General features: G+C 32.9%; 1 protein-coding gene across 3 annotated transcripts in view; it reads right to left on the bottom strand.

Annotated features, from left to right (window-relative positions):
* LOC131666766 (dystonin) overlaps positions 1–12,217 on the bottom strand; it is a 540,494-nt gene that overhangs the window by 147,882 nt on the left and 380,395 nt on the right. For all 3 annotated transcript variants that reach the window (XM_058939663.1, XM_058939671.1, XM_058939680.1), the window contains 2 exons: positions 10,933–11,162; positions 10,731–10,848 (listed from right to left, as the gene is read on the bottom strand). In XM_058939663.1, the coding sequence (XP_058795646.1) occupies positions 10,731–10,848; positions 10,933–11,162 (348 nt within the window). The remainder of the gene's footprint in view (positions 1–10,730; positions 10,849–10,932; positions 11,163–12,217) is intronic.

Genomic DNA, 12,217 nt, shown 5'->3' with positions numbered 1-12,217 from the left:
CAAGCGCAGTGGGATAGCTCGGGCAAGGGCAGGTGGACCCATGAGCTCATCCCAAATCTGGCGGAATGGGTGAATCGCCAACATGGAGATCTCAACTACTACCTGACACAGATGCTCACTGGACACGGATGCTTCCGCAAATACTTGTACAAGTACAAGCACGAGGACTCACCAGAATGTCCAAGATGTCATGGAATAGAGGAGGACGCACGGCACGTGTTCTTCACGTGCCCTAAATTTGGAAACTAACGACGACAGCTTGAGAGCACAATAGACGCGACGATCATGCCATGCAACCTCGCACAGAAGATGCTTGCATCGCAGGAGGCTTGGAACGCCACAACAGACTTTGCTAAAGAGGTGATAACGCAACTTCGGAAAGAAGAGAAAGAGAGGAGAAATAGTAGGAGTGTCAGACTATCGAATAATGGGCTCCATAAAAGAAGAAACTAACTACTGAACCTCCAGCCAACCAACAACGTCTGGAGGGCATAGGGTAGGAAGAGAAGAAGGAAGAGCGAACCAGCTATATCCTCCCCGTGAAGTAATACCTAGCGGCAGTTCCGCGGGGAAATAAAGGATTCTTGAAGAAGCAGACGTGGAGGGGGTTTTAGTCGGTATGCTCCTCGGTTAGATTATACCGTTGAGAATCCGACATAACCCACAACATCCGGGTATCTTTGGAAGATTTCCCCCTCCACGAGTAATAAAAAGAGAAAAAAAAAAAAAAAAAAAAAAAAACACGCACGCACACGCACATCCGCACACACACAACTGGACTAACTAACTTGGTTTTCATCCACTCGTTTGAAATATTTAGATAAAAAAATAAAAATACCCTTATCTAAAAAAAGGACAGCTAGGATTTGAATTCAAGTGGACTTTTAATGTACAATCGAATGTTACAAAAATTTCGCTATAATTGGCATTTTACATCAACCTACTTATTCTTTAAACAAAGAGTGGTAGAAAAAGAGATATTAAAAAAAGGAAAAAAAATTTTGAGAATAAGTGAAAGAAAATAAGACAGATAACTCAAAGTATATAAAAATATGTATAGAAACATAGCAATACTAACAAGACCAGAGTACGTATCTTTCAAAGGGAGTACAGATAGTTTGAGAAACAGAAGTAGATGATGAAAAAAGAACTATTGAAGAGAAAAAAACTCTGTTATTGTTAACCAAAGTAACACGATGAAAAAATTACAGTGCGTCTCATATCTATAGAAATACATTATATGGTATTATACAGTATTATATGGTATTATACAGTATTATATGGTATAAGTAGATTACATTTTGTAAAATTCTATGAACACTCACCAAAACTTTGTGTTCGTTTTAAATATCCATCACTCAGCGTTTGATCACTGAGGTGTGTAAATGTGACAACATTACGCTCTACCCGAAAAGCGAAAACTAATCAGGGAAACGACAGTTAAATTCAAAATTTAATTTAATAAACTCCAAAAAAAGTCAGAAGAAGACAAAACCATTCCTAATAAAAACAACGAAAACTGTTAAATCGTCAGCGGAAAAAGACAAAGAAATAACCCAGAAAACCAAACGGCAAGTCCAATTATCGGACTACTGGCTAAGTAACACAAGTAATAAGTACGAAATGTTACAAGAAAATAAAAAAAAATAAAGAAAATAATAGTGAAGAAGAGAACAATGAAGCAAATAAGTTGAAAAGCAAATCCTTCCCGATCTTCGTTGACAATATAGAGAATATTAAATCGTTAAAAAATATTTCGAATACAATAGCCAAAGAAAATTACACTTTAAAAGTGACAGGATAAAACAAAATTAAAATTCAGCCAAACATCATGACAGCAACATACGCAGATGACATAGCTATTGTTACATTACACTCAGAAGTGAAAATAGCAACGGAAACGATACAAAATTATATAAATAATTACCTACAAAACTGGCTAAACGCATGGAGTATTAAGGCAAATGAAAGAAAATCAGAAATCAGCACATATAACTTTCACACTTAGGAAAAATACCTGCCCACCTATTAAATTCAACGACAAATTCATTTAGATTAGAGACTTACATGGAAAGAGCATATTTAGAAAACGTAAACAACTGAGACTGAAATGGAGGAAAATGTACTGGCTCATTCGAAAAAAATTAAAGCTTACAATAGAAAATTAAATACTGCTTTACAAAATGATAATATAATTAAACCAATCTGGACTTATGGCATTAAACTATGGGGTGCTGCTTCAAACTTGAACATTGAAGCTCTAGAAAGATTCCAATCTCAAGTATTAAGAAATATCGTATGAGCCCCATGGTTTGTACCAAATCATATCATCAGGAATGATCCATAAATACCATCAGTAAAAGAAGAAATCAAAATATTTTATGAAAATACAACACGAGATTGAAAAACTACCTAACAAACTTATTAGCAAACTTCTCTTGACAACTATCATTACTACCAGACTAAAGAAACATAAACTGATTAATATATAATAAAATCAAAATTAATAAAATGTAATACACATATTTGTCAAAAGTAAAAACATAATATTTACTGGAGTAACTATAGAAACACTAAATATTTCTATTTTTTCAAGGAAATAAATAATTATATTAAACATTTTCTTCAAACACTACAAATTTAACTAAACTCAATTACTTAATACTTTGTTTGTGCCTTATTCTTTTGAATAAATTCAAAAATGCGATTCTACATACTGAAAATCAAATTGTTGATAGTGTTTAAGTTAATTTCACACCACGCTCGCAGAACTGCATTTTTCAACTCTTGGACAGTATTATATTGCTTGTTATCAGCATATACTTTTCGAACAATGCCCTAAAGATTTTCCATAAGATATCTGGAGAACACTTGAGCCAATTTAAAACTATAATGTTATTATCGTTAAACCAAATTTTAGTTTCTCAACTTGCATGTATCGCTGCATTGTCTTGCTGGAAAACTAGCTCTAATTGTTTATTATTGTCCACATATGGTAATAGATTGTCTGCTAATATGTGAATATACTCTGCAGAATTCATTGTACGAGTACACGATGGAAAAGACAAAAACAATGTTCCAAGGGAACTGAAAGCTCTCCACATCGTTAAGCTTCCGCCACCAACATTTCTACGAGAAAAGTATTTAGGTTCTATTACTAAATCCCTTTATTATGAATGACTACCTTCTAAGCCATCAGGGTAAAATTTCTTTTCATCGGAGAAAATTACCTTCAAAATTATAAATAATAAAAATTTACTTTTGATTAAAAAAAATCTTATGAAATTACCATTTTCCAGTTAACCCATTAAGTCCTGAATGGACGAATTTTTACAACAACCTTCAATGTATATATTTTTTACGAAAATGTGTTGTAAAATATATGCAACTAAACGTATTCGACATAGAATTTAATGGGCTTTCTGAATCTCTTATCATATTTCCCGAAAAGTGTACCCGCCTAATTCTAAATACGATTTAAATTAAAAAAACAGGGTTTTGAAAAAAAATGTTTGCTCTTCAATTTTCCACATTGAAGTCGTTTAAATTTTTATGTTTGGAGTGAAAATATCGTGGTCTCGAGTCCTGAGCTTCAAAATGTGCTGGTTGAAATTTCGAAAAAAAAGTTTGAAACATACGCGGAAAAACTTTCAAAAACTTTAGAAATTTTTTACCTGAAAACGATGAACTGCCAGAAAAAATTTTACTGATGAAAAAGTTCTTAGAATTGATCAATAAATACACTGCAATTTTTTCAGAATTTATCGAACATTTAAAACAATTTTCAAAATTTTTCGAAATTTGAAAATTGTTTGAGAATTCTGAGATAATTCCAGTGGGTTTTTTGATCAATTCTAAGAACTTTTTCATCAGTAAATTTTTTTCTGGTAGTTCATCGTTTTCGGGTAAAAAATTTCTAAAGTTTTTAACAGTTTTTCCGCGTATAAGCTGCCATTTTGTATGTTTCAAACTTTTTTTTCGAAATTTCAACCAGCACATTTTGAAGCTCAGGACTCGAGACCACGATATTTTCACTCCAAACATAAAAATTTAAACGACTTCAATGTGGAAAATTGAAGAGCAAACATTTTTTTTCAAAACCCTGTTTTTTTAATTTAAATCGTATTTAGAATTAGGCGGGTACACTTTTCGGGAAATATGATAAGAGATTCAGAAAGCCCATTAAATTCTATGTCGAATACGTTTAGTTGCATATATTTTACAACACATTTTCGTAAAAAATATATACATTGAAGGCTGTTGTAAAAATTCGTCCATTCAGGACTTAATGGGTTAACATTCTTATTCAGTTTAACAAAATTTAAGATTGCTTATTTGTGACACGGCAGTAATCTTAGAATTTAGTCATATTCTGTCTTGTAATATTTTGAAATTGTTACATAACTCAATACACAGTTGATTGTGAAACTTATACTGTTAAAAGATTTTTTATCTGATTTAAGCTTTTTGTTGAATTACTAGCTGCGTTAATAATTTGACGTTTCAAGTGAGGAGTGATTGTATTTTTTGGTTCGCCAGTATTTTTACTATCATAAATCACAGGGTTCTTCCAAAAGCTGTGGATAACTTTGACTGTTCTTTTCAATTTTTATATCTTTCTCAAACTTATCTTTTACTCTTTTCTTGGTCTGTTAGATGTTTCCCTCTTGGCATTATGTTTGCGATTGTTGTATACGACGGATTTCGTTTTCTAATAAAAATGATTTAGGTAACAGTGTATGTACTGAACTTCATTCGAACGAGATCCGTTACTCCAACACTGTACGTATACACCAACTACACTTACTCGACTTATACAGGAGATGACTACATTATTGACATCGACATAATAGCAATCAATGTGGCGTAAACGTTCAAAAATATAAATGCATATGCAAAATAAATTTTTATACGTACATTACAATATCAGCAACATGCAAGTAATTGCAAAAAAAAAAATTGACGGTATGCATAGACACTTGCTTATTCCAAATTTGAAGGTATCCAAATGAATGGTGGGTACACCTCGAGATACAAAAAGTATTAAATACAATCAATTTATTCGATTAATTTGTACAAATAAATGAAGTATGTAATTGAGTTTAGTTGAATTTGTATTGTTTTAGAAATAACTAATGTTAATATTTAATATAATTAATTATTTCTTTCAAAAATGGAAATAGTTAGGGCGTTTATATAGTTATGTGTAACGTTTGATTCTATCTTACGATAGTAAAGTAAATAGTTCGGACTCTAATTGTTTTATTTGTTATCGCGTTTCCGAGAGTAAGCAAGAAGTTGACACGTGAATGCTCTATAAGTATTGATATTTCAAAAATCACCGAATAGCGAACACAGTATTCGCTGTTTCGATAAGCCGTTTAAAATACAATTGAGTATTGTTGCATCTATCGAAGAGAAGTCCGCCAGCGCCGCAACGAATATTTAATTTAATTTCTAGGCGATTATTAATTTCAGAGAGGAAATAGTCTAAGGCTACTTTTTCTCATAAGAAAGAGAGTCTTATGAGTTGAGCGCTTAGATTATCATAAGGAAAAGGAATTAGCAGGCTAACCACCGAATAATGAAATCAGTCTCAGCAAATAGCTAAGTCTCTATTTCGTTCAATGCTCGCGCTGCTAAACAATATAGGATAGTGAATCCTCTTGCCGCAGTGACGAACGATTTATACTTGCGAAATTGGCTTTCTACGCTTGGTAGCCCCTACAACGCTATTTTTGAGATTAACATAAACTTTGTACAGGTTTTGTCGCAAAATGGCTCGATCGAAATTGAAAATTAGTGATTTAAAAAATCAAGTATAGAATAACAAATTTTTTAATATAAATCGTTTCTCAAGGAAAAATCGCCTTTTAAAATTATAAGTGATATAAGTTAGATATTTAAATGACACAGAATTTATAATAAATTTACGAAAAATTTTCAGATCAAAAAATCGTTATAAGTGGAACATTATTCAAAATGAAAACGATTAACTTAACAATCCATTTTTGAATAATAATCAAAAAACGAATTTGTAAATTTATCTTTTAGCCATTATGAAATGAATGAATGGGTAACAATCGTTATCATTAATTTTATAGATATATTCAGTCGAATCGCTACCTCGCAACGCAATTTTAATTATTTAAATAAATTATGAATTTTTTATTTATTGATAACTCAGTCAAAAATTAGTTATCAAAGTGTCAAATTCTTGCTTCTCTGTCTTAATACGCTACGATCGCTATTGTACATTCGAATTTGCAATATACTCATTTATCGCAAAATTGCTAGCGATATTTACTTGTAAATTAAATTAAACTAACAAATACATATTTAATGACTATAACTTGAGATTCGAGATCAACGCATAAAAATTGACTGAAAAATGCTTTTGTTCATTAGAAAAAACTTTGCAATGTAAACAATAATTTTCCCACGCTCGTGACGTCACGTTCCTTATATGGTTTTGTTTTCGCCGAATTGCCCTAACACATTTACATGTATATAAGAAGAGCACCTTTGCTCAAGAACCGCTTTTCTTCAGTTTTCTTGTGTACGACGGGTTGCTATTTTGCAGTGAGAGAAAAGGCAAATCAGACTGAATCGTTACATATGAGATAAAAAAATGTATAATAATTTAGACTTTGTTAAAATAATTGATTAAAAAAATTATTTATTTGGCTTCTGATACCATGAATCAATGAATTTCTTCAGAGTTATGATGTAAAACGTATTAAAAGTTTTAGCGAATGCTCATAGAATTTTACGAAACATAATCTACTTATACCCCATAACACGAAGGTATTTTTATAGTTATGAGATACACTGTGTATTTAAATATTATAAAAAAATTATTTCTACTACTTTGAAATCTTTAATGCATAAATAAAAGCCATAAAAATTACTTATTTGTCAAATAGTTTTTCAATAAATGTTGTAACGGGGGGTTTTATTCTGGGCGGAAATAAAAATCTTACCCGTTAAAGAAAAGGATATACGTTGCGAGGCTAACCGTCGCCTCGATCAGCTTGTTCGGACAGCCTCAACCTTCTGACCTTTCGCCCCAGAGCCCGTAAAAACCCACACGTGGAGAACACGTGCGGCGATCCGGGTTGCCCAGTGACTCAAGGTCGGGCAGGTTCTGTTATGGACGATAGAAGAGAAAAACAAAAGGGGATTCGAACAAAATCTCAGCTAATTGTCGCAAGATCTACAAATTTATTCCTCTTTGCCGCGTTCGGTTATACAAAGGTAAAGTTGTGGCCGAGAGATTTCGCCGGATATGTCGCGTTCGCGATAAGAGAGAGAAAGACGCGCACTATCTGATTTTGATATTCGGCCACGCGCATTTACATCCAATATCGGGGACTTACGTCGCGGGAACGAGTCGTTGCAGACAATGGCGTTCTTGACGGTGTCCCGTCGACTTCTGGCCCTTCCTTGCGGCACTCTCCTCAGCCGAGGTTTTCCCTGCCCGGATTCACAGTTGCCCGCGATCCTCGACTGTTGCCTCAGATTGCTCTGGGCAACTGGCTATAATGGGCAGTGGACGATCTTTTCCTCAGCTGCGATTCTCTGCTCCCTTGGAACTATCGGCCCTCCGCACGATGTCGGTCGAGGAGTTCATCAATTTCTTTTTTTGGTCACTTGTCACTCGTGCTTTTCTATCCGCAGGTCCGGACTCGAATGTCACCACGCGCTCCTCTCCTCTCCTTTCGCCTCGCGCACTCCGGCCGGCGGCCTAATCGCTCTCATTTCCTCTTCCCTTTTTCCTACTGTCCCATGTTACGCGCGTTTAACGCGCGCTGACCGATGCCCTAATCTCTCTCCTCTCTCCCACTTTCTTTCGTTTGTTCGTTTCGCGGGCGCTTTCCGCTTCCCCTTATCTGCTTTATTCTCGCGGGCCGATTTTTGCCCCACGCAATGGAAGCGCTTAGGCTCTACCTTTAACGAGCGACACTCGTTACAATATTTAAAAATATTGCAAATATAAATGAAAAATATGGAGACTGAAGCCATGGCATGTGTAGTGTCTCATAAACTACACTTCTGGCCACAGGTCGTTGCCGCGACCTTTGATATCTTGAAATCAGGTTAATAAGATAAGATTTATATAAGGTTTAAATAAGATCTAGTTAAGATTAAGATCATAATCAAGAACATATTAGCAACGCGAGATAGTATAAGATCAAGATAGGTCGAAAATAAGATTTTTAATTTTATTTTCTGTGTAATTCCATTTCGATCCTTTAAACCATAAGAATAAAAAAACAAAAGTTATTTGATGTTATTTTTAATTGAAATATGAGTTATCATAATTTCATTTTTATACTTGGCATTTGGTAATAAATTACTGTAGAGGACTCATATCATCTTTGGAAGAAATGAATATATACTTGGCTTCGAAATATCTAGCAGCTAGGCGTCCAATGAATGCTGTTATATCCTTACTGAGGAATTCAGTCAAACAGGAAGGATGAAATATCTACTAATTTAATTTTTGGAATTTCATTGAAAATTTTGCAAATGACAGCACGCTAAGTTAGTGATAATAATTCATTTTATTATCAGAATTTTTGAGCTGATGATATCGAATGATTTTTTATATTTATCATCAAAAGACGAACTGTTACAATTTCATCTTTAAGACAAATAAAGTTTGGAACCCGTAGCATTGACTAAAAATTTCGCAATTCTGGGACCTTAAAAACTGCATTTTATTTTAGAATTCACTTATATACATGGAGTAGTGTAAAATGCATAATCGCTTACGTCAATTTAATTGGCATAACAACTCAATTTCACTTTACAACCGAAATTGTCGGGAAAGACTATATTTTCGTAACAGTAAATATATTATTCAAAATATATTCTTTCAAAAGCATTTTAACAATAGTTAATTTTTGCCTAAAATTAAATTTCAAAAATAATTGGCCAGTCTTACAAATCTATCACAAAAAGTCAGTGATGAGAATCCGATGAGGCTACAAAAAATTTCATTTTCATGAATTCGTATCGCATGTATATTATTTATACAACTATGTCCAAGATGCTTGGCACTGTCAACTATGAATCTTGGGCATAGTTGTATAAACGATATACGAGTAGATGCAATACGACTTCATGAAAATGAAATTTTTTTTGTAGCCTTATCGGATTCTCATCACTGCAGAAAGAGGATTTAAGCGTTCACATTGAGCAGCCGTAGAATATATTTCTCAATAAAATGATCTATAATTTATTTAAGATCTGTGCAACAAAATTTGTTGGATAAGAACTTACTTAAATTATTTTACCGAAAAGTATGATTCTAATAAAAAAACTAATGATAATATCAAAACTTTCACTTTTAAGACTTAATGTTTTACTTTATTAGTTTTTTTTGTAGATAATTTTTTACATTATTACCTTATTTGTAGGTATAGAAGATGTACAATGTCAACTTAGGCCTAGAAGCGTTTTGGGTTGAGGATGATACAAAAGTTTTCATTAAAACGCGATAAATAAGTTAGAGTTAACAGTGGCCACAATGTAAGTTGATTGTATTTAAAAAATAGCAATTCTTAGGTTTCTCATGTTTCAGAGCCACTTTGAGATACGTATTACTACATATATTTTAAAAATATTACTCTCTCCTCTACACTTTTATTATTATACTTTCATCTGAAGCGATGTCGTTATCGATAATCTCCAAAACAATTTTTGATTAACAATTTCTCATTATTGAAAGATACATATTATAATTTTAAGAGAAAAAATATTTGCGAAAACCCTCCATCGTTAACTAATGATAAATTAATTAAATTAATGACTAAAACCGTTCATCTATTGCATAGATGAGCTGCAATTCAAAAAATTGAGCGTCTATATTGTTGGTTAGGGAACAATCTTCATTTTTTATTTATACGAGGGCTATCTGAATAATTTTCTAATTAAACCTGAAGATGGTAGCACTTATCTACATAAGATAGAATATATGTTTGTGAATGTCTCGAGAGATCCTCATTAAAATTTTAGCCATTTAGGCCAGTTAGCTAATAATAACAGTGAATCAAATTATTTTTAAATGAATTCTAGCGTTGTTTCGGATTATGAAACTGTGGTATCTTGACATTATAAATATTGGTAGTTACTAAGCAAAATAAAATTTTGAAGAACACGTTAATTTAATGGTGGTAGATTATAAAATGTATTGATGTATTAAAAATAGTACGAAAAATAATGGGACTTCAGAAGTGGTAAAATAGAAAGATTAAACGTATGAAAGCTCGGAATAAGCAAAGAGTACGCGATTCACGTAAAAAATCATTTTGTTGAAATAAATATGTATTTTTATGATGGTTAACGAACTGTTAAAGCATTAAATCAAACAAAATAGTGATAATTTGGTGATCAAATGGGATCGATCAAAATATGAATTACATTATCATATTGTTAGGTATTAAATTAAGAAGTATTTAATAGTAATCGCTAATAGATAACCATGAAGTGTTTGAATATTGATAACACGTGGAAGGTTTGAGCCACGCTTACAAAAAAAAAAAGAAATTTCTCTATTATGACAAATAAATAAACCTACCAATAAATAAAGAAGTCAATTTCGACACATGTATTAATAAATTATTTTGCTGGTCTGTAGAATGTCAGAATATTTTACAAAAAATCGAAGAATTCCTGAACTAAGTTCTGCTGTTATTGACATTTAATGAGGTATTTGTACTTACCACGACAGGGATCGTTCTTGACAAGGAATTCATCGAGAGCTACCCATCCACCTCCTACACGTACCATAACGGTAGAGCGAAGAATCCTGACTAAACGAAGTTTTTGGCTATCGCCAAACTGCAAAAAGCAAAGTACATATTAAATATTAAAAGAGAAAGTATACATATCGTACATAGGCTAAGCAAAACTCGCAACACATACTCTATATTTGCCTTCTCCTACTTGATAGACTCGAAATTTTTGGCGACAGGTACAAAGCATGACCAGCCGTCTGACTTCATCGTGAATTTTGTCACTATCATTGTAGGTACGTCGTTCTTGCCAGTCAGGCCTCAGTGCCGCTATAAATTCTTTCCAATCGATAAGTCCTTCGCCATGACGATCAAATAGGTCAGCCACAGCGCCCATTTCTAGTCGGGATGTATCGAATTCTGCGAATACCATCAAGCATCACAAATATGGTAACAGGTTTCGATAATACGAAGACCGCCTTTCCTACTCTCGCTACTGTTCCTTCACTACGTCCACACCGTGATTAAAATCGCTTGCAATAGTTATGATTTTATCTGTTTGATAAGTTTTCAAAGTTTTTGACTGATTCGTTTTACTAATTCATGTATTATTCTGAACTTGAATACTGAGAAACGTGATAATGAAGGTAAATATTACATTTAGGTTAAAGTCCTTCTATAATAATCTATAGTTTTTATATAAACAATGTTTGCTCCAAAGTTTAGCCATGAATAAAGCTTGTAAGGCCTTGAAAATACTATAAATATAATTTAGTAGATTAATTTAAAAGTACTATGAATTAATCAAGGCTCATTTAGTACATTTGTTTTTCTAGAGAGTAATTTTGAATACGAATTTGCAAAGGTCTTATTGGATTGTCATTTGAGTTTTGTTCGTATTCACAATTTAATTTAAAAAAATTTTTTAGAGGAAATTACTGTACTCAACAAACGGTAATATATATATTCAAGGCATTTACATCGTACTAATCTACTGATTTATATGATTTTCAAGCATTGCGATGCATAATCGTAACGAACTCTCGGAACAAAGATGGTGCATTATTTGCGTGTGTGCGTGCGCGCGTGTGTAGTGATATAGGGAGAGGCCTAAAATAGTTATATATATATATATATATATATAGGCTTATATGTATGTATGTATGTATGTATATACATATAAGCCAAGGCAAACGCGAGTACACTCTGCAGCGCGAGATAGTATAAGACTAAAACATCAAACGAATCGAGCATTGATGTTTTATAATCTTACGATAAAATTATAGTTATCGAAAATATTCAAGACAGTATTGACTTTTGTCTCGGCTATGATGCTTTAAAAAATTTTCAATCCTAGCTCGCCCATATTCAGATTTTTCATGTAGCTGACAATCAGTAACTACGTCCAATCAAACTTACACTCCGCGTGGTAAGACAAAATACGCACTAGAACGTTTTACAGCCGGCTGTGTTAA

The sequence above is a fragment of the Phymastichus coffea genome, unplaced genomic scaffold, assembly GCF_024137745.1.
Source record: "Phymastichus coffea isolate CEN01 unplaced genomic scaffold, Cenicafe_Pcof_1.1 PCOF00004, whole genome shotgun sequence".
NCBI lineage: Eukaryota > Metazoa > Arthropoda > Insecta > Hymenoptera > Eulophidae > Phymastichus > Phymastichus coffea.
This window is presented reverse-complemented; position numbering and strand designations above follow the sequence as displayed.